This window comes from Anopheles coluzzii, chromosome X (genome assembly GCF_943734685.1).
Source record: "Anopheles coluzzii chromosome X, AcolN3, whole genome shotgun sequence".
NCBI lineage: Eukaryota > Metazoa > Arthropoda > Insecta > Diptera > Culicidae > Anopheles > Anopheles coluzzii.
In genome coordinates, this window is record NC_064669.1 from 10045348 (window position 1) to 10069805 (window position 24458).

At 52.8% G+C, this 24458-nt stretch overlaps 5 protein-coding genes across 6 annotated transcripts; all 5 read left to right on the plus strand.

Annotated features, from left to right (window-relative positions):
- Window positions 1-2593: 2593 nt before the first annotated feature.
- On the plus strand, window positions 2594-7920 carry LOC120954968 (forkhead box protein P1-B). 2 transcript variants are annotated; one of them, XM_040375356.2, is made up of 5 exons: window positions 2594-3408; window positions 3483-3509; window positions 6109-6185; window positions 6273-6374; window positions 6484-7138. In XM_040375356.2, exons 1-5 carry the CDS (start codon window positions 2814-2816, stop codon window positions 7015-7017), a joined length of 1335 nt encoding a protein of 444 aa, XP_040231290.2. In that variant the 5' UTR covers window positions 2594-2813; the 3' UTR covers window positions 7018-7138. The 2 variants fall into 2 exon arrangements, with proteins under 2 accessions (XP_040231290.2, XP_040231300.2); XM_040375366.2 differs by lacking the exon at window positions 6484-7138 and adding an exon at window positions 7374-7920 and having other exon boundaries at window positions 2698-3408.
- Window positions 7921-8633: 713 nt separating this feature from the next.
- LOC120954978 (uncharacterized) lies at window positions 8634-9311 on the plus strand. The gene has a single exon (XM_040375380.2). The coding sequence runs from the start codon at window positions 8676-8678 to the stop codon at window positions 9183-9185; it is 510 nt and encodes a 169-aa protein (XP_040231314.1). The 5' UTR covers window positions 8634-8675; the 3' UTR covers window positions 9186-9311.
- A 551-nt stretch (window positions 9312-9862) lies between these two features.
- On the plus strand, window positions 9863-11108 carry LOC120953581 (uncharacterized). The gene is made up of 2 exons (XM_040373658.2): window positions 9863-10409; window positions 10499-11108. The coding sequence occupies exons 1-2, from the start codon at window positions 10319-10321 to the stop codon at window positions 10888-10890; spliced, it is 483 nt and encodes a 160-aa protein (XP_040229592.2). The 5' UTR covers window positions 9863-10318; the 3' UTR covers window positions 10891-11108.
- Window positions 11109-13043: 1935 nt separating this feature from the next.
- Window positions 13044-20226, plus strand: LOC120960083 (serine protease persephone-like). Its single transcript, XM_049607874.1, is given in 8 exon segments — window positions 13044-13463; window positions 13553-13730; window positions 13806-14142; window positions 14215-14374; window positions 15930-15941; window positions 18743-19218; window positions 19296-19479; window positions 19564-20226. Coding segments are annotated over 8 exon segments (1770 nt in total). The 5' UTR covers window positions 13044-13387; the 3' UTR covers window positions 19911-20226.
- A 101-nt stretch (window positions 20227-20327) lies between these two features.
- LOC120960070 (serine protease persephone-like) lies at window positions 20328-23756 on the plus strand. Its single transcript, XM_040384005.2, has 2 exons — window positions 20328-22161; window positions 22241-23756. The coding sequence occupies exons 1-2, from the start codon at window positions 22041-22043 to the stop codon at window positions 23260-23262; spliced, it is 1143 nt and encodes a 380-aa protein (XP_040239939.2). The 5' UTR covers window positions 20328-22040; the 3' UTR covers window positions 23263-23756.
- Window positions 23757-24458: the final 702 nt, after the last annotated feature.

Sequence of the window (24458 nt, forward strand, 5' to 3'; positions counted from 1 at the left end):
GTAAAAGTAAAAAAACGCATCGCAAGGGGGGGGCAAGGAAACCCGTGTACTGTTTAGACGTGTTGTGTGCGGGAGAGAAGGATCGTGCGGGTAGGCCGGGTCGAGTAGCGAGTCGACCACCCAGTTGTGTGAAAGCAAGAGACGATCGATCTTTTTTCTTTTCTGTTTTCTTTTTTGTTGGGGGGGTCCTTATCTTTGTGTGTCAAAATACAGGAAAATATAAGATGAAACAAAAAATCGAAAATAAGATTTAAAAAAAAAACAAAAAAACACGAAATGATAAACTCTCGAGTTAATGGGGTGGAGGGGGTAAAGGTGTGGTAGACAAAGGACATCAGCTGCACCCCTTCCTACATCCTTACTTATTGCTCTGTTTGAGACAAACCAAAAACAAAAGAAAAAAAACTAAATGCATAAGGTAAAAGCAGCGCACCCCCCCCCCCCCCTCTTCCCTTCTCTCTTCCTCTCTCCTTCTCTCCCTTCCTATAAAGGAAAATTGCTCTGCTCCTTCCCCTTCCGCTCTGTCAACTGTTTCTATTGTTGTTGGAATTGGAATTCCTATTTTCTACAAATACACGGATATATTTCCTGCGTATTAGTGTATGTGCGTGTGTGTGTGTGTGTGCAAGAGTGTGTGTGTGTGTGGAAGGAAAGAAAATCGGTTGGCACTGAAAAACAAAAACAAAATAAAAAAAAAACGCGAGACATGTTTGTTCTTTTTTAAATGTTGCAAGCCGAACACTGTGTCTGAATGTGTGCGTGTGTGTGTGTGTGGACAATTCAAACAAACAAAAAAGAGCATCCCCATTTGATATTCCTCCCCATCCCCCACCCCGCCAGGACGAGCTAAACAAAAAAAGGTGTGTTTGTGGTCACAATGTCACAGAAAACAAAAAATACAAAAAAAAATTAAAATGGGAGAAAAAGAAAGGAAGGGCAGAAAATATTATTACAAAAAAAAAACAACTATTACAGCAAAGATGTGTGACAAGCCAGTAACAAACGCTCTTTTCGACGTTTAAGTGCAACACAGAAAAGAAAAAACAAAAAACACACACACATTAACTGTAAACATTTCACCTGTGACTGTGTAAATGAAGGAGGGTGTATGTGAGCGAAAGAGAGAGAGAGAGAGAGAGAGAGAGAGAGAGAGAGAGAGAGAGGGAAATGAAGAAGGAAAAACAAAACTCAAAAATATATATGTAGATATACATATGTATATATATATATATATATATATATATACAGCTATTACTAAATCGATTGTGTTTGCTGTTTTTTGTTGTTGAATTCTCTCTGTGTGTGACCTTTTGCGGGTGAGGGGTGGGAGAGGGGGTGATGGGGTTAAGGGTCTTGCAACAAAGTGTCGATGCGCTCCAGGTTCCAGCTTTCGATCAGCCCCGTCCCCTGTTCGCCGTGACAAAGCGAAGCAGCAGCGCGTCGGACAAGGGATTGCATACATGTAGGCGCCTTTCACCGTACGGCGGGTTGCGTTTGCTCTGGCGTCTGCGCGTTAGAACGCCCCGTACCATCCTTTTCCAGCCTGTGAGCGCATCGAAAAGAGAGAGAGAGAGAGAAGGAGAGAGAGAGAGAGAGAGAGAGAGAGAGAGAGGCTGTAAGACCGTGCAGGGCAAGCAGAACGGTCCATCAGAAGGATACTGTCCACCGTGCGGGTTGCATACCTGCAGGCACTCCAATCAACCGGCCGTCTGGGTTGTTCGGCCCCTCTTTTCTCCCCCCCCATCCCCTCAAATCCTGCTTTTTTGTTTCAAAATCACGCTTTGGCCTTGGGGCGGCCTATTTTAGCCAGTTTTTGTTTGTGAACCTGTGTGCTGTGAACAAAGGATTTATCCTTATTTATTTGTGAAACAGTGTGTGAAACTGCTGCATCATTCCCCCTCACAAAATGGCAGTTTGTGCATCCGTGTGTTTTGCATCCCTGCCTTCCAGTGTGTGTGCGTGTGTGTGTGTGTGTGTGTGGTGTGAAGAAAGAAATTCTTCTATCAGACGCTGGAACCTTGGTTCATCCGAAAGCCCAAAAGTCATCGGTCGTCACATGTTTTGTTTGTTCTGCTTTTCTCTACTCGCTTGTTCAATTGTTCGTTGCAGCTTTTCCCTTTGAGCAGCGCAGCTTTTGCAGGGTGGAGGCTTGAAGATGAAGACGTCCAGCATCCCCCGATTTCCCCTCTGGGCCCACCTACAACCGGTGGGAAGGGGTGCAATTCGACGGTTTCGAGCAGAGCGCAGACGTGTGCACCAAAGTGCAACTCTCTGTCGTGCTGTGCCCCTATGTGTGTGTTTGTGTGTGTGTGAGCGGGCAACGCACAGCAGGAATGCCATTTTCGTCTAGACACGCCATCACGCCCGTTGCAGTTGGTGCAGTTCGACGCCCGAGCCGAAATTTGTCGACACGATCATCACGTTTTAAAGTTCCATTTTTTCGCAGCAATTCCCACCTGGAGGACGTGCGGCCTGGCCCCCCGAACCCGGTTCGAACCATCGGAACAACGCGCGTTACGATTGCTGGCAGTGCTTCCGTCTGCTCCCCCCAGCAAACAAATCGCATTTTTTTTTCTTTCTTCTTTTACTAATACACCATTCCCCTGTGGCACCCTTTTCGCTTTGCAGACGAGCCGGGCAATGGGTCGTCCTCGTCCCGGGCCGGCTCGACCACGATCCACCCGCTGTTCGGTGGGGGCGCCTGCCGCTGGCCCGGCTGCGAGCGCGTGTTCGACGAGTTCGACGACTTCTACAGCCATCTGCACTCGGACCACATCAACGGCGACTACTCGGCGGCCCAGGCCCGCATCCAGATGGAGGTCGTCTGCCAGCTGCACCTGCAGCTGCAGAAGGAGCGCGACCGGCTGCAGGCGATGATACTGCACCTGAACAAGAAGAACGAGATGCTGCGGGCCACGCCGGCCGCCGCCCTGTTCGGCGGCTCCTTCCTGTCCCAGCTGCCGGCCATACCGCCGCCGCCGCCGCCGCCCCCGCCACCGCCGGCACCATCAACGCAGCCGCCATCGTCCGGCTCGAGCGGGGCCCAGCCGGGAGGGAGCGTCACGCCCGTCGGGCCGTTCGATCTGATCGCCGGGCTGCGCTTTCCGGCCGAGCTGGCCGCCGACATGGTGCAGGGTGCGTTCGGGGGCGTCCGGCTCACCCACCCGCAGCATCACGTCGGGTTGGGCGGTGCGGCACATCATCTACACCATCACCACGGTGCCCAGCAGCAGCAGCAGCAGCAGCCGCATCCCCATCACCACCATCATCACCAGCCGGCGCTACATTCGCTGTCACCGCCGGGTGCTGGGTCGCTGGGTGCGGCAACTGGTGGCACTGGCGGCACGAAGTCGTCCAAGGGCGGTGGAGCGGTCCGGCCCAAGTACTTCTCGCCCCAGGACAGCGACGGTAGGTCTTTTCGGCAGCGGGTTGTTTTCGGCACCGACGCTAATCGCGAGCCGCTCTTCTCCGTCTCCTTCCAGAGCTGAACTATCCGGACGTGCAGGACGGTAAGCGGGTTGGAAGAGGGGGGACACGGATGATGGTGATGGGAATTACGCCCAACGGTGGACTTTCTTTTGTGGCAAATAATTTGGTGCGAATTTGATGTGTGTGAGAGTTGCGGCAACTCCTTCGAGAGTTAAATTGCGATGAGTGAGTTCTGCCGACTAGCCTCAGAAGCTAAGCATCTTAGGCTAATAGTGCGATGACACGTTGCGCTTTCATTCTTCAAATGTATGATGTGATGAAGAAAGTGGTTAGCGATCTCACAAGAGTGAGAAATGACACTGATTTGGAGGAAAGGATGAAACTACACAAGCGGGGGCCGTACATTAATTTCTGTCCTACTAAACCTTCTCTGGCTTCTGGAACTGAACTTTCATGACTTCAGAATATCCAGAATGGCGGGATGAGAGCTGTGTGGTGCTAAACTGTGGCTTAGAAATCACAAGGCTTGAAAATGATATTGATTTGGAGGAGCGGATTGAACTGTACAATCGGGTCGTACATTCATCTCTGTCCTACTACACCTTCTCGGGCTTATGAATCTGAATTCTCACGACTTCAGAAGATTGAGAGCTGTGTGGTGCTAAACTGTGGACGGTTTGCCTCGTCGGAGATAATGTTTTGGTCCAAGAGGCAGAGCATAATCTACCTAACCATGGTGCCCATCTACAAAAGACTTAATGGACCTGAGTCCAGCAAAATGGGAATTACTAGTTGCGAACGGAGCCAAAGACTCCCGGAGTCATAGTCGACTGGATTGGGATCGTCCAAATTCTTCCGAAGTCGTCCGAAGTCGTCTGGAGTCGTCCAAAGCCTTCTAGTGGAATATGCTTTTACCTTGCACGTGCGCTTCGGGGACAGATGCCAACTCCGGCCGACTCTCGATAACTTCGCACGACTTCTTCGAAAGACTCCTAACGATTGCTGGGCGGACTTGCCTTCCGGAGTTTGGCATTTTGGAACTGTATACCTCTCACTAATGTGGTTAACCAACAGTTACCATACAGCTTTAAAAGGTCTTGGTTGTGCGACTAAGTCTAGATATAGATAATTCATCGTTGACCATAGTAATGCAAGATAACCGTTGTATTTCGTTTTTTTTAGTTACACTTAAGTTACTCGAGTCTGAGTGATTATGATGATAATTTTCTTAGTTTTTGTTTTTTGTTTTGTAGAATTATAAGCATATAGGTAAAAAAGAAAGACACAACAATTGAGACACGTTCGGGAGGAATTGAATCGGGTGTTGGGGTTTTGAGATGAAGGGACCTAAAGTGGCCAACTATGTTGAAGTCACTTCAATCACTGTAAATTTAATTGTCCGTTCCTCTCCAATCGATTGCCAGGGTATCATCATCAACCAGCAACTCACTGGCCTCTTTAAGAGTTAAGCAACGACTAAGCTAAGTGTTACATCACTCAATGACGAATAGTAGCTCACAGTCACTTAACCACAGCTACTTAATTGAATCACGGGTTATCCGTCGCTCTGGCAGTCATTGAACAAGACATCAGACATCACAAATGTATGGAATTTGAAAGGCTCGAAACGATTTTTGGCTTGTTTGTTCGAGATGTATGATCATGCACCACCATATACGTTATACATGTTTGCTCGAACTGGATGTTTTATTGGATTGGTCCCAGAACGCCGGCTTAAGTATCTCTCTCGACAGAGTTCCATCTAGATGAGTGATTTGAATCTTCACGCTGACAGGCAACTCACTTACAGTGTAATACATCACTCGTGAGTTTCATCTTTTTCTTGACATCTTGAAAGTTGAATTAGTGATTCAACTCTGTTCGGAGACCAGTGGACCAGGGGGCAGTGAGTTAAATCACTCGGAAGCTAGGTAACTTTTTTGTGAGCTCAATCTAGATTGGTGAGTTAACTTGAGAGTTAATTAGGAACAGTGAAATCCATCACTCATGATTTAATTTTTTTGCCACGTCGCGACTAGCACATCACGAATAGTGTTAAATATTGTTGAGTGTCTCAAACTGTCCACGCCGATGACCAGTTCACTTGCGATGAGTTACTTAACTCACTTCTTCTACTATTTGTCGTAACGTCCTACGCGGATATGCCAGTCTATTAAAGGATTTCGAGACATCATTACCACGCAGCCGGATAAGCAGTCCTTGTTATGGAGGGACAGTCTATTCTAGGCTTTAACCCATGACGGGCATCTTGTTGAGTCGTTCGAGATGTACCACCAGGGATGTCCACCAGTAACTCATGTGAGCCTTAAATCTCAATTAATGCTTGAGATTGAACCAACGATTGGCGTTGACTGGCAATTTTAGTCTCTTAGAGAGTGAGTTCCCAAATTAAAGTCACCATTCGAAACTCGTTCACTCTGAAGTAGCCTGCGAGTGGCGCGAAATCGCCATTTCCATTAGTTGCTTGAGTTCCGATTTTGTTCCTCCACATGTAGGCGCGTCGGTCCTACAGTGTAGAAATCAAGGTTCTAACGTTCCATGTAAAGAACGAAACGAAACCGAGCAGGTTGGGGAACGAAATTTCCATCACCACGCAGAAACACACTGCGAGGTAGCTGGTTCAACTGAAATTGTATTCTCTCGTGCCTGCCTTCGCAGATGTCCACAAGAACAGGGAGTTCTACCGCAGCCACGACGTACGTCCACCGTTCACGTACGCGTCACTGATCCGCCAGGTAAGGGCTCTCTCTCTCTCTCTCTCTCTCTCTGCCAAATGTTCTCTCTCTGCCTGTTGACTCACCTCCGCTCCCGCCCCATTGTAGGCCATCATAGAATCGCCGGAGAAGCAGCTGACGCTGAACGAAATCTACAACTGGTTCCAGAACACGTTCTGCTACTTCCGGCGCAACGCGGCCACCTGGAAGGTAAGTAAGCGCGGCAAGGGTGTAGGAAGTGAACTGAAGAGTGCTGGTAATTGCGTGCCGTGGTCACCTTTTCAAAACCGTTTGCGACCTCCTAACCATACTGTCCCAGAACGCCGTACGGCACAACCTGTCGCTGCACAAGTGTTTCATGCGGGTGGAAAACATTAAGGGCGCCGTGTGGACGGTGAACGAGGCCGAGTTCTGCAAGCGGCGCCCCCAGAAGCTCGGCATCATGCAGTTTAAGTTCCAGCAGCAGCAGCAGCACAACCAGCAGCAGCACCACCACCATCCCTCCCAGCAGGGCGGCACCGGACACCAGGGCAGCAAGAAGAAGCAACCGTCCCCGGCAGTGACGCTCGCCTCGGCCGGGTCGTCGTCGTCGCCGCCGCCGCACCCGGGGTCGCCCCGTGCAGCGGCCGCCATCGTCGCCAGTGTTGCCAGCACGCTCAAGCCGCCGCCGCCGCCGCCGCCATTTTTCTACAAACGGTTCGTGGCTTTATCGTACGACCTGTTTTTGTTTTGTTTTTGTGCTCTCCATTTCTCTCTCCCTCTCTCTCTCTCTCTCTTTTTTTTTCGCTCTGTGCGAAGGAATGTGCTAGATATTTTTGTTTGCAAACGAACGATGGCATCACTGCCGCCGTAGAACAATGACAGCTGCTCTGCGCTCCTCCCTTCCCGTTGCGCGCACGACTTACTAACCGCCATCACGCCATTTTCCCATGCGTGCCATTGCGGTTCGTGTCTGCTTTGCAACAAAAAAAAAAAAAAAAAAAAAATGGAGGCGAGGAGTCGACTCTAACGTACTCACTGTAAGCGTTCGTATCCCCTTCAGCGCACACTGCTGCACACCTTCGGCTGCTAGTGGAACCGAGTAGAACGATGACAAAACGGTCGGTCCTGGCAGCCGTGGTTCACTGTGTCGGTTTTTCTCTCTCCTCCTTCTCCTATTATCCCCTCCCCACCATCCTCCTCCTCCTCTCTCTTCTTCAATTGGTGTAGAACGCGATACGCACCAACCTGTCGCTGCACAAGTGCTTCGTCCGGTACGAGGACGACTTCGGCTCGTTCTGGATGGTGGACGACCACGAGTTTCTCAAGCGGCGGCATCTGTCCCGCGGCCGCCCCCGGAAGTACGACATCTCGATGCCCCCGCTGGCCGACCCGCCGGCAGCCGGTGCCGGCGGCCCGCTGCCGACGCCGGCCGGCCGCCCCTCCGGCCCGGCGTCCGAGCAGGGGGACCGGGCCGGGTCGCTCCACTCGCCGGCGGACACGCTCGGACCGGACGGCGGTGGCGCCGGCGGGTACGGGGAGGAGGGCGAGTACGGCCGGGAGCCGACGGGCGGGCCCACCGGCAGCCGGTCGGTGCCGGAGAAGGAGCTGCAGCACGGAGGAGGCCGCCAGCGCCACCAGCCGGCCACCAAGAAGCCGGACTACAGCAGACGGTAACGCAAGCCGGTAGCGGAGGGGAAAACGTCCCTGCCACCATTGCCGTGGTTCCCTTGTCCTCCTCCCCCACTAGCATCCGGGATTTAACACACTTTCAGCTTTCACACACACACACACACACGCTCCTCAGCAGGACGCAAAAGGACGGTGCAAACGTTTTTTTTTTCTCTCTTCTGAAGATTTGCAGAATTTTTGGTGGACTCATTTTCTCTTCCCCGTAGGTCTCTTCTGCCCAGGTCAACGAACTCCGGTCCAGAATTGCTCAATGGTTAGACAAGTGTTGGGAGGGGAGGGGCTCTAAATGTCCCTTGTTTCATTGCAAAAATTTTGATTCCATTTCATTGCATTCCCGGGGCGGCAAAGTTTCTTCCCACTTTCTAGGCTCTAGGCATCGGCGCAGAGGACACTCCAACCGGCACTGACGATGAAAGGGATGGCGTTGTGGCGATGTTAAGTGTCCAATAAAGAGGATGATACCTCTCTCACTTTCAACCGAAACACTTTACGCTGAAGGGCGCAAAGGCTTCGAGCGATCGAATTGATTGACTTCCTATTCCAGGGATTACGGGCGCGAAGATATCACAGCGGGTTTTATTGGGCAGGTGACTCAATCTCAACGTCCCATCGCGTGGACAGGTACGGGGATGTTTGTTGTTGTTGTTGTTTATGCAGTTCGTACCGGCTTGGCTCTCGTGGCGATAAGACGCCGACGCGATTCCCTCTGCGAGTGCGCTATCTTTCGAGTGGCATTTCCGTTTGCACTAACCACTAACCTAGTTCTACTGCCGTGTATAAAAGGTGCTTCCGAACGTCTGGCCGCCATTGTATTGCAGCTCTCCTCCGCACAAATCAACCATGCGCTCGTCGTCTACCGTGTTGCGCGTCTGTTTGGGCGTCGCCCTGATCCAGCTGTTCGGCGGTGTCATCGCCGGCCCCGTCCCCGACCCCGTACTGCACGTTTCGCTCGAGACCGTGCCGGATCTGGAGGCGTTCCGGCGGGCCAACCCGGACCTCCAGGTCACCCCGCTCGTGCCGGTGCGCCAGTCGGAGGTGTTCGCGGGCGGCAGCACGCGCCAGCAGATCGTGTACAGTGTGGGGGCGCATTCGGCCAGCGAGCGGCTGGTCGGGCTGTCGTCCAACCAGCAGTCGTGGCCGACGCCCCAGGACGTCCGGCTCGATCTGCAGTACCCGACGGCCGGTGTCGGCGCGGTCGTGTCGTACGTGGAGGTGGTCGTGCAGCAGAGCACCGCCCAGGGTCGCGGTTACGTCGTGTCGGGCGGTGTCGGCCAGCGCCAAATACGGCTCGTGATCGAAGCGTACAGTACGCTGTACTTCAGCTACACTGCTGCCATCTACGGGTTCTAGCGGGCGGTTTATGGCAGTTCGGAAGCAATGATGGAGGATGGTAGCAGCGCTTCGTGTATTTTGGGTTTGGATCGCTTAGAAACAGTGTAGTTGACACTTAATAAAGCTATATTTATTTGAAATCTATGTTGGTTCTCTGAGTGTATTTTAATACTTATCGTTCCTGGAACTAATCCCAAATCCAGTAACTTTTCAGATACTGATACTGTTACCGATACTGATACTGTTTCCGCTCTCGAACCCATTCCAGTAATAGAAATGATTTCGAAGAATCTAGAATATCGTTCTTGGAACTAGTTGCGAATCCATAATGATCCTGACATTGTTTCCTTTCTTGGTCTTGGAGTACATCTCGAACACATTCTGGTCCTGCAATTGAGTTCCTGAGTTCTGGCCTTAGATTACTGTTACTGTTATGGTTATGGTTTCAGTATCGGATCTTTTCTACTTATCCCAAACAATTCCAGACCTCAAAATGATACATCGTTCCTGGAACCAGTTCCGAATCCACAATGTTTCCGATACTGTTTCCGAACAGGGTTCAGACTCGAAACTGATCTCGAATCTTTACTGGTCTTGGAGGTGAGCTTCTACTGGAAAAGATTCAAAACCCATATCGGTATTGAAACTGATTCTGAACCCATATCATTTCAGGAGCTGATCCCGAGACCATATCCAACCTGGAACATAAATTTGAATTCATAACTGGTTTCTAATTGGTTCCGAGCTTGGATCTAATGTCCAAATTCAATTTGAGCAGCGGACATGTCAGTAACTAGGTACTTTGATCTCTAGGAACTGGTTACTGTTTACTGACACCGTAATTATTAATTGTTACCAGTTACGCTCGCAAATGCACAACTCTACACAAAACAATGACGGGCCGTAGTTAAACTGTGGCCAAAAACAATTGTTTACAAAGCTCCCAACAATCGAAAGCTATTTGCAAACATGCTGAGCATGCAGTACGGTCAAAGCGCGCTCGCGACACCCATCGACGTATGTATGACCTCGTTTCAATGAATTCGCCAGTGTCACCAAACCTACCAGTGCCGGCAATCGGGCCAGTTAGTCGACAGTGTCACCCGCAACCGAGCAGTCCCACAGCCTTGTCAACACTCTAGCCAAACAACATGCGTACTTGGTATCGCTCTCTGTCCCTCTTCCTGCCTATAGCTCTGCTACACCTCTTTCCCACCGTTGTCAGTGGAAAGGAGCAAAACTGTAAGTACAAGCAGCCGGCCAGCCTCTGCTAACGGTCAGTCGCAACTGAACACACTCTATTCCCCAACTCCCCTTGCTCTCGATGGCAGACATCCCGGACGCAGCCGAGCTGGACTGTCCGGGCAACGTGACGCACGGTCCGGTCACGCTCACCGCCTACCATCCGCAGTTCGACTCGGACCGCAAGCGCGACTACCTCGATGCACAGCACCGGAAGCTGTACACGCTGCAGGAGTACCTGGACAATCGGGCCCCGTACGTGACGGTCGGCATGGATCCGGACCTGCAGCTGCCGTACGGGAAGGAGGCCTGCATACCGGAGCTGAACCGCCACTTCCGGCGCGCCATCCGGCTGCAGGTGCGCGACACGCACGTCGATCTGCGCGGCGGCGGCTACCGGCGGGTGGACCTGTGCGTGCGGACGCAGGAGGACAGTTACGACGACATCGTCAACATGCTGCAGGTGACGCTGGTACTGTGAGCGCGCGTGTGTGTGTTTGTGGTCTAAATTTAGAGCTCAAAATAAAAGGCTGCTGGTCGTTAATTAATCCGGATTTTCCAGAACTTCATCCGGTTTTCGTCCGGGATGGGACGTGTTTGTTGTTGTGGACTGCGGGATGTTTGTGCAGAAATCTTGCCTTAACACTTACCTTCCTGCTGGCCTTGAACCTGTGTGGCTGTTATCATACGCAGTACTCCCCCCCCCCCCTCATCGCAACACCTCTCTCTCCCCTCCCTTACAACCCTCCATGCATAATACTGTTGATACTATGCGCTGCTGGCGGGTGGGACCGGTTTTTGTTGTTGTTATTGTTTTTCGGACGGTTCGTCCAACATCATACTACACTGCGTTACAAAATAACAGTCCTAGCCTTATATTGGTGTTTCATTTATAATCTTTCCTCAAAACAAGAATCGATAACAACAAGTATTCAGCAAATAGTTACCAATGCCTCAAGTAGTATTCGGAAGCCATGCAAAATAATGATCAAAATACTGCAATGAGATTTTTGTTGAACTTATCCAATCTCAGGTGGTATTTTGCCTTGCAACGAGTGCTGGTACTGCTACGGAGATTTTATTGGTGCTAGTATTGATACGGAACCCATACCAATCCTGCAAGTGAACCTCAACTCATATAGGTCCGATTCTGAATTCTGAACTGAATCCGATTCCATGCTCCAACTGCTGCGGAACTCAACCCGTACCCGTACAACGAAACTGATACAGAACCTATTTATCTCTCTCTCTCAGTCTCGTTGGCCTGTTCCGGTTGGAGCACGACATCGTGACATGACCCGGTCAACAATTATTCTCCAGGATGCTCGGTCCGTGGCTGCAGCCTCCCATCCATGTAGACACCCGATCTTCAACAGGTCGCTTGCTTCACCAGATCCAGTTATCGAGCTCGCTGTGCTCCCCTGGACCTCGTCCTGAACTGGGGGTCGCTGTCGAACATTTTCTTGAGGCCGACATCCACACAACATGCCGTAGCCAGGGTCGCCGTACAGCTCAGCAAGTTAGTGGTTAATCGTTTTCCTCCAAACTCCATTGCATTATCCGCTCGGGACGATTGCCACACTCGTAGCCATATAGGGCCACCGGGCGAATCAATATGCGTTATATCTCACATTTCGTGCGGTCTCGAAGTCTTTTGGATCCAAGCAGTCGATGAAGTATGCATGGCTCTCCTGCGAATTGCGTCTCCGGATTTCGCTGATGATGTCGTTGTCCGAAGTAACGACCTTCTCAAGATAGTACAACCCCTTTACCACCTCGAGATTTTTGCCGTCAACTAATACACTGCTTCCCAGATGATCTGACTGTCCGGCAAGCAGGTACTTCATCTTCGTCGCATTGATGCTCAATCCAATTCTTGCTGCTTCTCGTTTGAGTCGAGTGTATGCCTCACACACCTTCGCTGTCGTCTTGTCGATGATGTCGATGTCATCCGCGAAGCCAAGAAATTAGGCAGCTCGGTTGAAGATCGTGCCTCAGATGTCGTTGTCTAGCTCCGGCCTTCAGATAACACCTTCCAGGGCGATATTGAAAAGCAGACATGAGAATTCGTCACCGTGCCTCAGACACCTGTTACCTGATACTGAGTGTATGTTCCCTGATACGGAACAATTACCAATCCTATAACTGATCCTCAACTCATATTGATCCTCGAAATGATCCTGATAATGATCCTGCAACTTATGCTGATCCCATAATAATTTTGGAATTGTTCCAGAGCTCATACAGGTTCTTAGAATTCTTCGATAATGCGCGTTACTCCTTTCTGCAATTCGTACAGCGTAGCGGAGTCCGCTGTGACGTTACCAGCCGAAAGCAAAATATAGAATGTCTGAGAGGTAAGGCTATCGTTGGAGAACGCACTGTAGATTGGAGGGCCCCAAAATGTCCCCATCCGCGCGCCGAACACGGACAGGGAAGTGGGTTCGTTGTATTGTGCCGCGCGTGCTCACTGTTTTGTTCGGCGATCCGGTTTGGCTCGCAACGCATCGAACTACACATCACAAAAACGTAGACACGCAGAGAGCTACGAGCGAGTGTGTGAGCGAGCGTGAGCGATAAAAAGCATTTAGGATGAGAGTGCGCAAGAGAGAGAGAGAGAGATCGAACGATAGAGAGAGAGAGAGCGAGAGATCATTATGGAGATGATCTACCAATCTGGCGGTCGATCTTTGCTTTCCCGGTGCGATTCTTGCACCACACTACTCAACAACATCGCCCCATCGTCGGCGCACACTTTCATCGGCAAATTCAAATCGATGGGCTGTGCGTGTGTATAAGTGTGTAGGTGCTGCTGCTGCTGCTGCTGGAATGAACGAGCAGCGACATCTGCAGCGTTTTGCTCAGTTATCAATTCGACAGTGCCGGTGGCAGTGTTTGGGCCGACCAGTGCTGGCCACGTGTTTTTTCTTCTTCTCGAGAGCAGTTAGGGACAACGGCCAAAGACGAAGCGTGTCAGGATGGCCCGCTGGTTGCCGGTGCTGTCGCTTGCTGCCGCCGTCTCGCTGGCCGGCGGCATCATCGACGAGCGGTTCGGTAGGTTACGCGGGTCGTGTTCGTGCGTTAGACTCGCAAGTCTATTCTAATCAAAAACACCACAGCCTACTAAACCTTCCTCTTTGCAGTGGGCGACCCGTGCACGCTGCATTCGGGCGAGCCGGGTGTCTGCGCCCGGGCGACCGAATGTGCCTGGCTAAGGCCCGCGCTGCGCGCTCACGAGATCACCTACGAGCAGCTGGTCAAGTGCGAGTTCGAGGGAAACGATCTGGTCATCTGCTGCCGCGCCCCGCCGACCAAGTCATCGTAAGTTGGACCAAGTTTTGGGCCGTTTGGCGTTCGTTTCATCCGCTTCTCGCACATCCGTCCTGTCTTTCCCAGCCGGGTGGGAGTGCGGCCATCGGTGAAGGCCTGCGCAACGTACGATGGCACGCAGCCCCAGTTGGCGTACCACATCATCGCCGGGTCGAAGGCGCAGGAGGCCGACGTGCCGTTCATAGCGGCGCTTGGCTACCGGCCATCGCCGGCCGACGATGGCCCTGCGACCGGCGCCGGCTACCTGTGGGCGTGCGGCAGCAGCCTGATAACGGTTCGCTTCCTGCTGACGGCGGCCCACTGCATCCGCACCCCGCACGGTATGCCGGTGGTGGCGCGCATGGGCACCATCGATCTGCTGTCGCCACCGGTGCCGGCCGACGTGCAGGACCGTTCTATTAAGGTAGTGTAACCGAGGGACAAGAACAGAGAGCAGTGTCTTCTAACGGCTCCTCCACAACCATCTCGCTCGCAGAACATTATCGTCCACCCGCAGTACCGGAACAAGTACGACGACATCGCGCTGCTGGAGGTGACGGACCCGTTCCAGATGGACGTGGTCCTGCAGCCGATCTGTCTCCGCACGGACACGGACGAGTTCGGGCCGGACGTCGTGCTGCAGGTGGCCGGCTGGGGTCAAACCGAGGAGAGCACCTCGTCGGCCGGCCTGCTCCGGGCGAACCTCAGCACGGTGCCAGTGGCCGAGTGCGACCGGACGTACGCCGGGGCCATGCTCGCCAAGGTGAAAAGCATCCGGCCGTCCCAGTACTGTGCGCGGGGCTTCCGGGCGCCGGGCGAGGACAACTGGTACAGCGACTCGTGCGAGGGCGATTCCGGCGGCCCGCTGTACCATGTGGCGGGCGAGGAGGGCTCCTCCAAGTACTACCTGGTCGGCGTCACCTCGTTCGGGCTGGGCTGTGGCTCATCCACCCCGTCCGTGTACACGCGCGTCGCCTACTACCTGGACTGGATCGAGTCGCACGTGTGGCCCGAGGACGGAAGCACATGACGGGTGGGGCGCTCCAGCAAGACAGACAACACGACGAGCCGCACAGATATTATTCTATTGGAGTCTCTCTGCGCCGGGGGAGGATTCCACTCCCCCGAGCTTGATTAGCGCTAATTTAGCCTTAGCCTTAGCCACCGAGTGCGTGAGTGCAGCTTGTCCGGATCGTACCAGGCATCAGTGTGTTGATGTTGGGAAAGTTCCTTGAACAGCCGCAACAACGTTGTGATACGCAAACAAAAAAGTGATCGTGAGTAATGAGGAAAAGAAGACGGCATTACCAGTCAAACCATGGCGTCCTCAAACTCTCCTGACACACATTTGGGGTTAGTCGTAATGAGAGAGAGTTTTACCGTTGTGTTCTGTATCCAACAACTGCTATGCTGCTGTGAATCTTCGCTCAGTCGGTCAATCAACAAATAAACCCAAAAATTAAAAAAAAACCCAATGATGAATCGAAAAAAAAATCATCGCCGTTTCGCCACACAAGAACAAACCAATATCCGATTCCTCCCGACAACTACCCGCTTCCGCGGACCTTGCACCGTGCGGTGGTGATTCGCGTGACGATCGAACGTGTTAAACCTTTGCCCCCCAACAGGTTCCTTTTCCCGGGGTTCTCGGCCATCACCGGGGTTCTCGGCCATCACCGGGGTTCTCGGGGCATTCCCCGCGCGGGAGTCGGTGGCAAAATGAATTGAACAGTTGGGGGAGAGAGTGGTCCGGGTCCGCTGGCCGTACTCTCCACTCTCTGGCTTCTGTGGCAGGCTGTGTGCTGACACGCCTGATTAGACACTGCTAACTCTTGAGGTTACAGGTGGGTCTTGTTGGGATGGTAGTTTTTGGTCCAGGCGGATTGAGCATGATCGTTGAACATTCTTACGATACTTGTTTTCTTGTTTTCTTGTTTTCTACAACGTAATTTTCAGTTTCTTTCACGCAAATCTCTCGCAAGAGGACACAAATCGAAGTCTTTCAGGTGTTATGTCCCAGCTGTAGGGTCCAGTATGACAAAGATCTTTAAATGACTTCCGGTTTGGATAGCAATTAACATCTTGAAAGCTGAAAAGAGGAACATACATCAGGTACATTAGGATGTTACTGTTACGTACTCAGCCAGTTGAGTGTAGCTGTACCTTGATGCATCCGACAGCATCCGAGATCTTTAAACATATTCCCCTAAGGCGTCCCATTATGTTTAGTACATAGTTCCAATACACAAAACATTACATGTTGGATGCTCCGATAACAAAATCTGCATTCTTTGCAGAGGTCACCCAGATCTTCACATAAACTTGAAGATCCTCTGTATTGGGATACCGAATAAGAGCGCTTGTACATGGTTTCTAGTGCGGAATCCTGTGATCTTGAAATTAGCTCACCTGGAGCAGGCACCTCAAAATTTATTGGTGAAGAAATCAGGAGTGAAATCAGGATTTAAAAAAAAAAGGATGCCGAATTTATACATCCAACCAAATCACTTAATGGCACTTTCTAGAACATCAGTGATTCCGGTTTTTAGAATATGTAGAACAATTAATTCCGGTTTCTAGGGGCAGTTTTTAGCGACTCTTTGAATTGTACACTCACTTGGTAAGATCTTCGAAATCCTAAAATACCTAACCTAATTGTACATCTTGGTGGCGTGTACAACTGCGGCAACTGCAAACTGTTTCCAAACAATACCTGCTACCGAAGGGTTTATGGGGTTCTCTGGCACATCTCGCACCGTGCAACCTGATTGATGAGGGAGTAAGGGGGGACATTGAGCGGGCACCCTGTTCGGAAGTAGCACCTCGCGACGAAAACAGAGAACGCACACACAGGCACACGCAGATAACCGGTCGCCAAATGCCCCAAACGAAGAGCGAACCTCGCCAGAGCAGAGCAGCGCGCCACGGTCGCCGCACGACGCAAACCCGTTAGTCGCTTGTGTGAGCTTCGTCGGCACAGATCGTCCCGAAGCGGGAAGCAGAACGCACGAACCACCACTATCACCACCATCACCACCATCAACAACCGATCAACCGAAAGGACGAGCGAGCATTACGAAGGTCAACTCTTCAATCAGCTGGCGAGCGTGCGCGCGACGACGAAAGCGGCTGCTGTGTGTTGCACCAGTGCTGTCGCAATTACACCCCGATCGATATAGGGTCGACGCTTCAACACCACCTTCAGCAATCAACAGTGCGGTTGCAGATCCCCCCCATCTGTATGTCCTGTGCCCTCGCTACTCTGCGCAGCTTGACCCGGCGTCTATCCTTTGTGCGTCTTCCCTGGTGGCACGTGATGGTCCAGCAGTAGTCGTGGACCCGTACCGCTTCTTCGAAATCGGCCCATCGCGCACCTCGTCGTCACCTTCACCTACCGACCTCCCCCCGGGACGTGGTTTTGCAGTGGCCGGCGGGCCCCGAGTGCTTTACTGTTTTTGTTTGTTTTTGTTGCTTTGTTCGTCGCATCCCCGCGTACGTGACGCAATGGTTCGCGTCTAAATTTGCCGGACGCGATGGCTTCCCGTTGCGCGACTGCGTACGAGTGAGTGCGAGCGATCGAGCGAGCGAGCGAGCGAGAGGCCAATGACCGGTTGCCCGCCGTCGGGGTAAAGCCGTGCAGAAATCCCGAAGCCCGATACTTCCGCGCGCATTGTTACAGCCCAGAGTACAAACGCGACGATCGCTGCACGCGCACACTTCCCCGCTCTAGAACGGATAGACAGACAGGCAGACCTGGAATGTTGCGGCACGTTGCGTCGATCGGCCTGCTGCTGCTGCTGGTGCTGACCGGCGGCGCCCTCTGCCAGACGCTTTACGGTAGGTGGTGCAGTGGTGGGAATGTAAGAGGAGTCGCGCGTGTGTGTGTGTGTTTGTGCATTTGGGGTTTTCCGAAACGTTGTGAACATTCCGGTTTTTTATCGCAGATCGTCAGTTGAACCTGTTCCCATAAGGTGCGACTTTCTATTTTCTTTTTGTTGTTGTTGCTATTGTTCTGCTGTGCCATTTTCACTACACAATTCGCGAATAGAATGCAAATGGTCGAATAGTGCAAGCCGCCTGAGGTAGGCACAGACCCGGCCAAAGTTAGAACGGCGCGCACAGATGATAACCTTCCCGTGTGACCCTGATGCTGTGGCGCAACATGCCCGTGATGCCACACACACGCAGACACGATTGGAGTAAAAAATCCGTTGTTTGGCACGTTGTTTGCACTAGTGGTGTGCTCTCTGGAGCGTACTCACGACTCCGATCCAACTTCGGGTATTGTTAGTCCGATTCCAACTCCGGCCAAATTGGAACCACTTTTTCCGCCCGGAGTCGACGGGAATCACCCAGAGTACGCTCCGGAGTCTGGAGTCGAACTCATCTGGAGACGCCTAGAGTCGTCCAGAGTCGTTTGAAGTCGTCTGGAGCTGTCTGAAGTTGTTCGGAGTCATCCGGGGTCGTACGGAGTTGCCTGAAGTCATCCAGAGTCGTTAGGGGCCGTCAGGAATTGCCCAATATCTTCCAGAGTCGGAGTCACCTTGATTTATCCGGAGACGTCCAGAGTTGGTCGAAGTCGACTGGAGTCGGGCAGATTCGAAGTCGTCCGATGTTGACCGGAGATGGTCGATGCAATCCGCCGATGACTCTGGAAGACTTTGGTAAATTCCGGACGGCTCCTAACGACTCCAGACGACTCGGGCCGACTCCAGCGTATTCTGATCGACTCTAGAAGACTTTGGATAATTCCGGATGGCTCCAAACGATTCTGCTAGACTCCCTATGACTCCAGACGCCTCTGAATCCGAAAGATTCCAGGCGATTCCGGAGTCGGTTCCAAAATGTTTGAAGTTGGCTTGGAGTCCACTTCAAGCGTTTGCAAACCACTAGTTTGCATCCCTGCACATTGGGGCGTGCATAACCCCATACAACCACACCTCCGTGTGTTAATGGTTCTAGCCTTCGGAGGCTTTGCTTTTACTCTCTCTCACTCTTACTCATTCTCACTTTCCGCTCCACAGAGGGAGATCCGTGCGAGCTGCGCGATGGTTCTGCCGGCGTCTGCACGGATGCGACCGACTGTCCCTGGTTTCTGGAGGTGATCGTGAAGAACCGCCGCTTCGCCGACCGCGTGTCGTGCGGGTTCGACGGCCTGACCGAGGTGATCTGCTGCAAGACGAACGGGACGCGCCCGCTGGGCGTCCGGTCCCGGCTGGCCTGCGAACAGGTGCCCAAGTACACGTCCCGACTGACCTTCCACATCATCGACGGGGAGGAGGCGAGCGAAGGTGAATTCCCGTTCATGGCCGCCCTCGGCTACCCGACCGACGACGAAACCCAGCAGAACATCAGCTACCGGTGCGGTGCCAGCATGATCTCGACCGACTTTCTGCTGACGGCGGCCCACTGCATACCCACGAACGATCGGCCGACGGTGGCCATCCTGGGCACGAACAATCTCGCCCCCGGCAACCATGGCGTGCTGGTTGGGCTAAAGGTACAGTTAGTAGTAAATCTCCATTTTAATCGGACAGCCAGGTATAATCGTTGTCGTCCCGTCCCGTCCTTCCACAGGCGTTCTTTCCGCATCCCGACTATCGGACCAACCGGAACTATCATGACATTGCACTGGTACAGCTCGAGCGGCGCATCGAAAACGAACCGGACGTCAATCCGATCTGCCTCAATGACGACCTGAGCGATCTGCCCGAAGACACTGTACTGACCGCCGAAGGGTACGGCATCATCGATCTGGACCGTAAGTCCCGCCACGACCACTGTGCATACTATTACTACTACTATTACTACTGACGCCGGATCCCTTCCCCTCCCTTTGTTGCAGGCAACCTCCGCTCGAACCAGCTGATGAAGGTGAATCTCACGACGGTACCGTGGCAAAAGTGTAACCAGACGTTCGCCGACAGCAATCTGCTGAAGAACAACCGGAAGCTACCGCAGGGCATCGTCGCGACGCAGTACTGCGCAACCGGGCGCGAAAACGAAGAGAAGAAGGTGGTGGGCGACACGTGCCAGGGTGACTCGGGCGGCCCGCTGCAGATAATGGACGACGGGAAGTACAAGCTGGTCGGCGTTACCTCGTTCGGCAACGGGTGTGGTAGCAACACGCCGAGCGTGTCGACGCGCGTCGCCGCCTACATCGATTGGATCGAGAGCATCGTGTGGGCCTAGTCGGCCTAGCGGAGCCTTCGCATTTAGGAGATAGGACGGATTCGTTAGGACGATAGGTAGACTTGCACACAACTGTTTGGATTGTATTGGAGGAGCTGTAGAGAGATACAGCGAGAGAGAGAGAGAAAGAAAGAGAGAGAGAGAGAGAGAGAGAGAGAGAGAGAGAGAGAAAGAGCGCGAGGGTAAGAAAGCAATTCTCAAGCGAAGCAGATGGTGATGGCGTAGAGACGTACTGTACCCAAAACCCCGAACATCGTTCCCCAACTCCATCCTCCCTAGACACACTGGAAAGTATATTAAAGGTTCCTGCAACGTAGTTCAATTCTTTGCACCTCTCCTCCCCTCGTCCTGAGCATGATGTGCAACATTCTCGACATAGCCTGTTGAGCTAGCGGGCACCAGATGACACCACCAGCTATAGTTGCACTGTAGAAGTGTGATCGGGCCGACGCCATCACGCGTTTTCAAGTGGAGGGGATGATGTTTCCACTGGACAGGGTTTGGCGAAAAAAAAAAAAACTGGTTTGTTCTACCGGCCGTTGATGCGCTCAAACCCGTCGACAGAAGGCACCGAGTCGTCTTCTTGGTAAGGTGATGTGGTTGTTGTTGTTGTGTTTGTGTGTTAATGCGATATTGGTGTGGCTTGGTAAAGCTGGTCAGAGGCCACGTTTGAGCGGGATGGCAGGATGCTCAGTGACCCGCTGAGACCCTGTTTGAGCGATTAGAGCGGAGCGCTTGATTACGTTTGCGTTTGTACAACCGCCGTACAGTGCCGGTTTATGCTTATGCAACGCCGTCTCCCATCCAACTGCCCAGCAAGTACACTTAGGCTGCTGCCCGGGAGTAAGGCGAGTTCGCTAGCGTGCAGTCTTCTTCATTCCATCCATCCCGTCCGAAGTTCAGCTACCCGTAGCTGGTGCAATGTAGCGTTTTGAACGGCTCTGGAGCTGCAGATGAGCCCCGCTAGCTCCACTGGAGCTCCACTCGTTCGATGTGACCTCTCTATGCTTTTGCTGTTCTGCTTGAACAATGATTTTCCAATGACAGTTTCGCTAGATGAAGTCGATGCAGAGCACACAGAACTATGGAGTAAACTCAGACTTCTTCCTTTGAAATGGGGAGGTCACTCTGTACGAGCTTGTGACATCCCCTGAAGTAGCTAGCCGCTTACCGCTTATCTTGCTTTTTGTTGGTCCTTGGAATTGCCTTCTCTTTGCACCAGAGGAGAAAGACGTAGTAGAGGGCGCATTCTGGATCAAGGCCGTTCAAGTACTGCTGCACTAGGTCAAGGACCCGTGAAGGAGGCCGGACAGGTTCGATGCGGGCAGAGAAGACATCTCCAGGAACTGAACTCCAGCAGTGTGATTTCCAAAAAAAAAAAAACAAAAAAAAAACAAAACAAAACAACAAAAAACCCGGAACCACTGTTATTGAATCTCCATCAATCCCCTCCTTGTGCATTCGCGATCGGTCTTCTTCAGCCTTGCCCCGCTCAAGGTTCGTTTACCGTGACCGTGACGGTTTCGGCGGCGCGGGAGACTGGGAAGGGGGGGTGGGGGGTGATGCTGTAGATGCCGCTTCTCGGACGGAGCGAGAAGGCAAATTCGGAGCCGGCCTGCGCTATTTGCGCGATAAATAAACAGCGCACGCACACACAGGCGCACGCATCGGGTTCGGGTTGGGCCCGTTTGGTGCCTGCGGCCCGTCAGCCAGCGTCACAGTACCGCGTTGACTGTTTGCGTCGAAGAAGCGTACGGTTGCCGTTAAATTCGCTGCGCAGCGTCGGCCGGTTTGGAACGCCAATCGAACAGCAATCGAGCTCGGCCGGTGACGGTGTGCGTGAGCTCGGGTCGGATCGATTGTTTACATCGATTTAGGGTGTGCGCGGGAGGGATTCCATTACCCGCAAATTCCCCCCCCCCCACCGGGCAGCTGTGTTTGCACGCGCGCCTCTCTGTCTGTGTGCGTGTGTGTGTGTGTGCTTGTGGAGGGTCGTTTGGTGGTACGCGGACGACCTTGCGTGGAGCAGCAGCAGCAGCAGCAGCATCGGCCAAACCGAACTGTCAAGCCTGTCAGGGTTAAGTTCCGCAGGTGACAGTTCGGCAGGAACGGCAACAGCTACCAGGAGCGATGATCGGCGCAGATGATCGGCAGCGGCGGGTCACGCTGGCCCTGCTGGCGGTGCTGGGCGGGCACGTACTGCTGCTGGCCGCCGACCAGATCCTGCTCGAGGACGACCCGATGCTGTACGGTAAGTTGGGAAAGGGGGGGGGGGGGGCTTGTTGGGGCGACGACCACGCGATGACTTTGTGCTCTTTTTCCTTGCGCAGAGGGTGACGCGTGCGAGCTGCGGAACGGCACGGCCGGTCTCTGCCGGCCGGCGAACCAGTGCGAGTGGGCGCAGGAGCGCCCGTGGCCACTGCACGAGCTGGTCACCTGCTCGTTCAACCAGTCGCTCCCGATCGTCTGCTGCCCGGTGCGGCTCGAGCCCCGGCTCCAGGGCGGCACGGTGGCGAAGCGCATCAGCGTCCGCCAGTGCGAGCAGTTCCCGAACGGGACCGGGCTGGCCGACCACATCTTCAACGGGGTGGCGGCCCAGTTCGGCGAGTTCCCGTACATGGCGGCGCTCGGGTACGGCGCACCGAACGGGACGGAGGCCGGCCTGCCCTCCCTGTTCCGCTGCGGGGCCTCGCTCATCTCGTCCCGGTTTCTGCTGACGGCTGCGCACTGCTTGCGCGAGCGGCCCGTCTTCGCCCGGCTCGGCGTGCTCGAGCTGCAGCCGGCCCGGACCGTCGACGAGCCGCTGGACATTGCGATCCGGCAGGCGACCCCGCACCCGGACTACCATGCCGTCACGTACCAGAACGATATCGCGCTGCTCGAGCTGGCGGAACCGGTCACCGGCGACTGGCCGTTCGTCGAGCCGGTCTGCCTGTACACGAACGCGACCGGCGGCGGGCTGGAGGCGCTGGCCGGCCAGCCGCTCTCGGTGCAGGGCTGGGGCACGCAGCAGCCGGGCGACACCGAACCGGCCGCCCGCCTGATGAAGGCGAACGTCAGCCTGGTGGAGCGGGACGCTTGCGCCGCCAGCATACCGCGGACGCGCCGCAACCCGACCGGCCTGCATCCCGGCCAGCTGTGTGCGCTCGGGCGCAACGAGCAGAACGAAACGGTGGCCGACACCTGTCCGGGCGATTCGGGCGGCCCGCTGGCGCTGAACGTGGACGGGCGCCACTATCTGGTCGGCATCACGTCCAGCGGCTACTCGTGCGGGTCGCCCATCCCGGGCATCTACACCGAGGTGGCGCGCTACCTCGACTGGGTCGAATCGATCGTGTGGCCGGACGGCTGACCGTCGTCGCATTGCACAGCACAACAAAAACATGCCCAAACTAAAGGCAAGATTCAGCTAGGGTGTATTGTACTCGTTTGTAATAAACAAAATTACTCATAATTGAAGCTACCAACATAGTACAGATGTTGGGATTTGTTCACATTGAAGACAACAACTTGGTCAAACTGGATCAATCAAGTCTAATATTAAGTGAGATGCTTCTCAAGGACCTAAGCCCGCTCAACAAGTATTTCCCTCGTGCATGATTTCTACCTTAAAGATTGCAGCTCTTTGGGACATCCCGCGCAACTTCAACGTAGATGCAGTCAAATTTCACCGGTCCATTTATCCAAACAGTTCCCAAAACCGATAAAACTAAACTGATACGATTAGGGATGTAACGTGTCGTATCTAGTTAGCCTTTTAACAAGAAAACTGCTCAATCTGGACATACAATCCGAAGGAGATAGTGTTTGAGCCCATTTCTGGAATAAAGTAGTATGTTTTTTTTTACAATTCTTATCCAACTTCTGCTTAGCTTGTGTTTGGCATTTGTAGGATGTGACTATGATAGTCTCATAGACCGGTTCCAACAATGCAAACCAAAGTTACGGCTAAAATTCAACAGTTCACACCAAGTTTTTACAACCCAAGTGAAATCTCGCCTGGATGTAGTCGCTTCGAGGTAAAATGTGTCTTTATGGAGAACATTTAGACAGTCCCGCCCATGTTCGATACACGTTTTGTCTCTTCACGCGTAATGTCTCTTCCCTAAGGCGAATACTCTCTAAGCGGTATATGCGATTTGACTTTCCAAATTCTTGAAGATGAGTTTTGGAATGATAGTTCACGAAAAAAATGTTCAAAGGATGCCAAACACAGTTTCTTGTGCGCTCTGTAGCAGCACGTTGATCAATGTTAAGCTCGGACGGTCTTTTGAGGATTCAGCTTTGAGAGAGTTCACTGTAGTTACTGATAGTTCGACGAATTGCAGTAGAACGCCGTTTAATCAGGCACTGGACATTCCCGGAAACTCATAACAAACATCTGCGTGGTCCAGGAATGATGCTTTCACTGATAAGTATGAGTGTTTCAAAGATGCATTGACAATATTTGAAATTTGAATATTGTTTTTGGTGGTGTTTTTTTTTTAATCCTATTCCGCAGTCAAGAACTGGCATTTCGGACAAATTATACATCAAGCCTTTATTAGT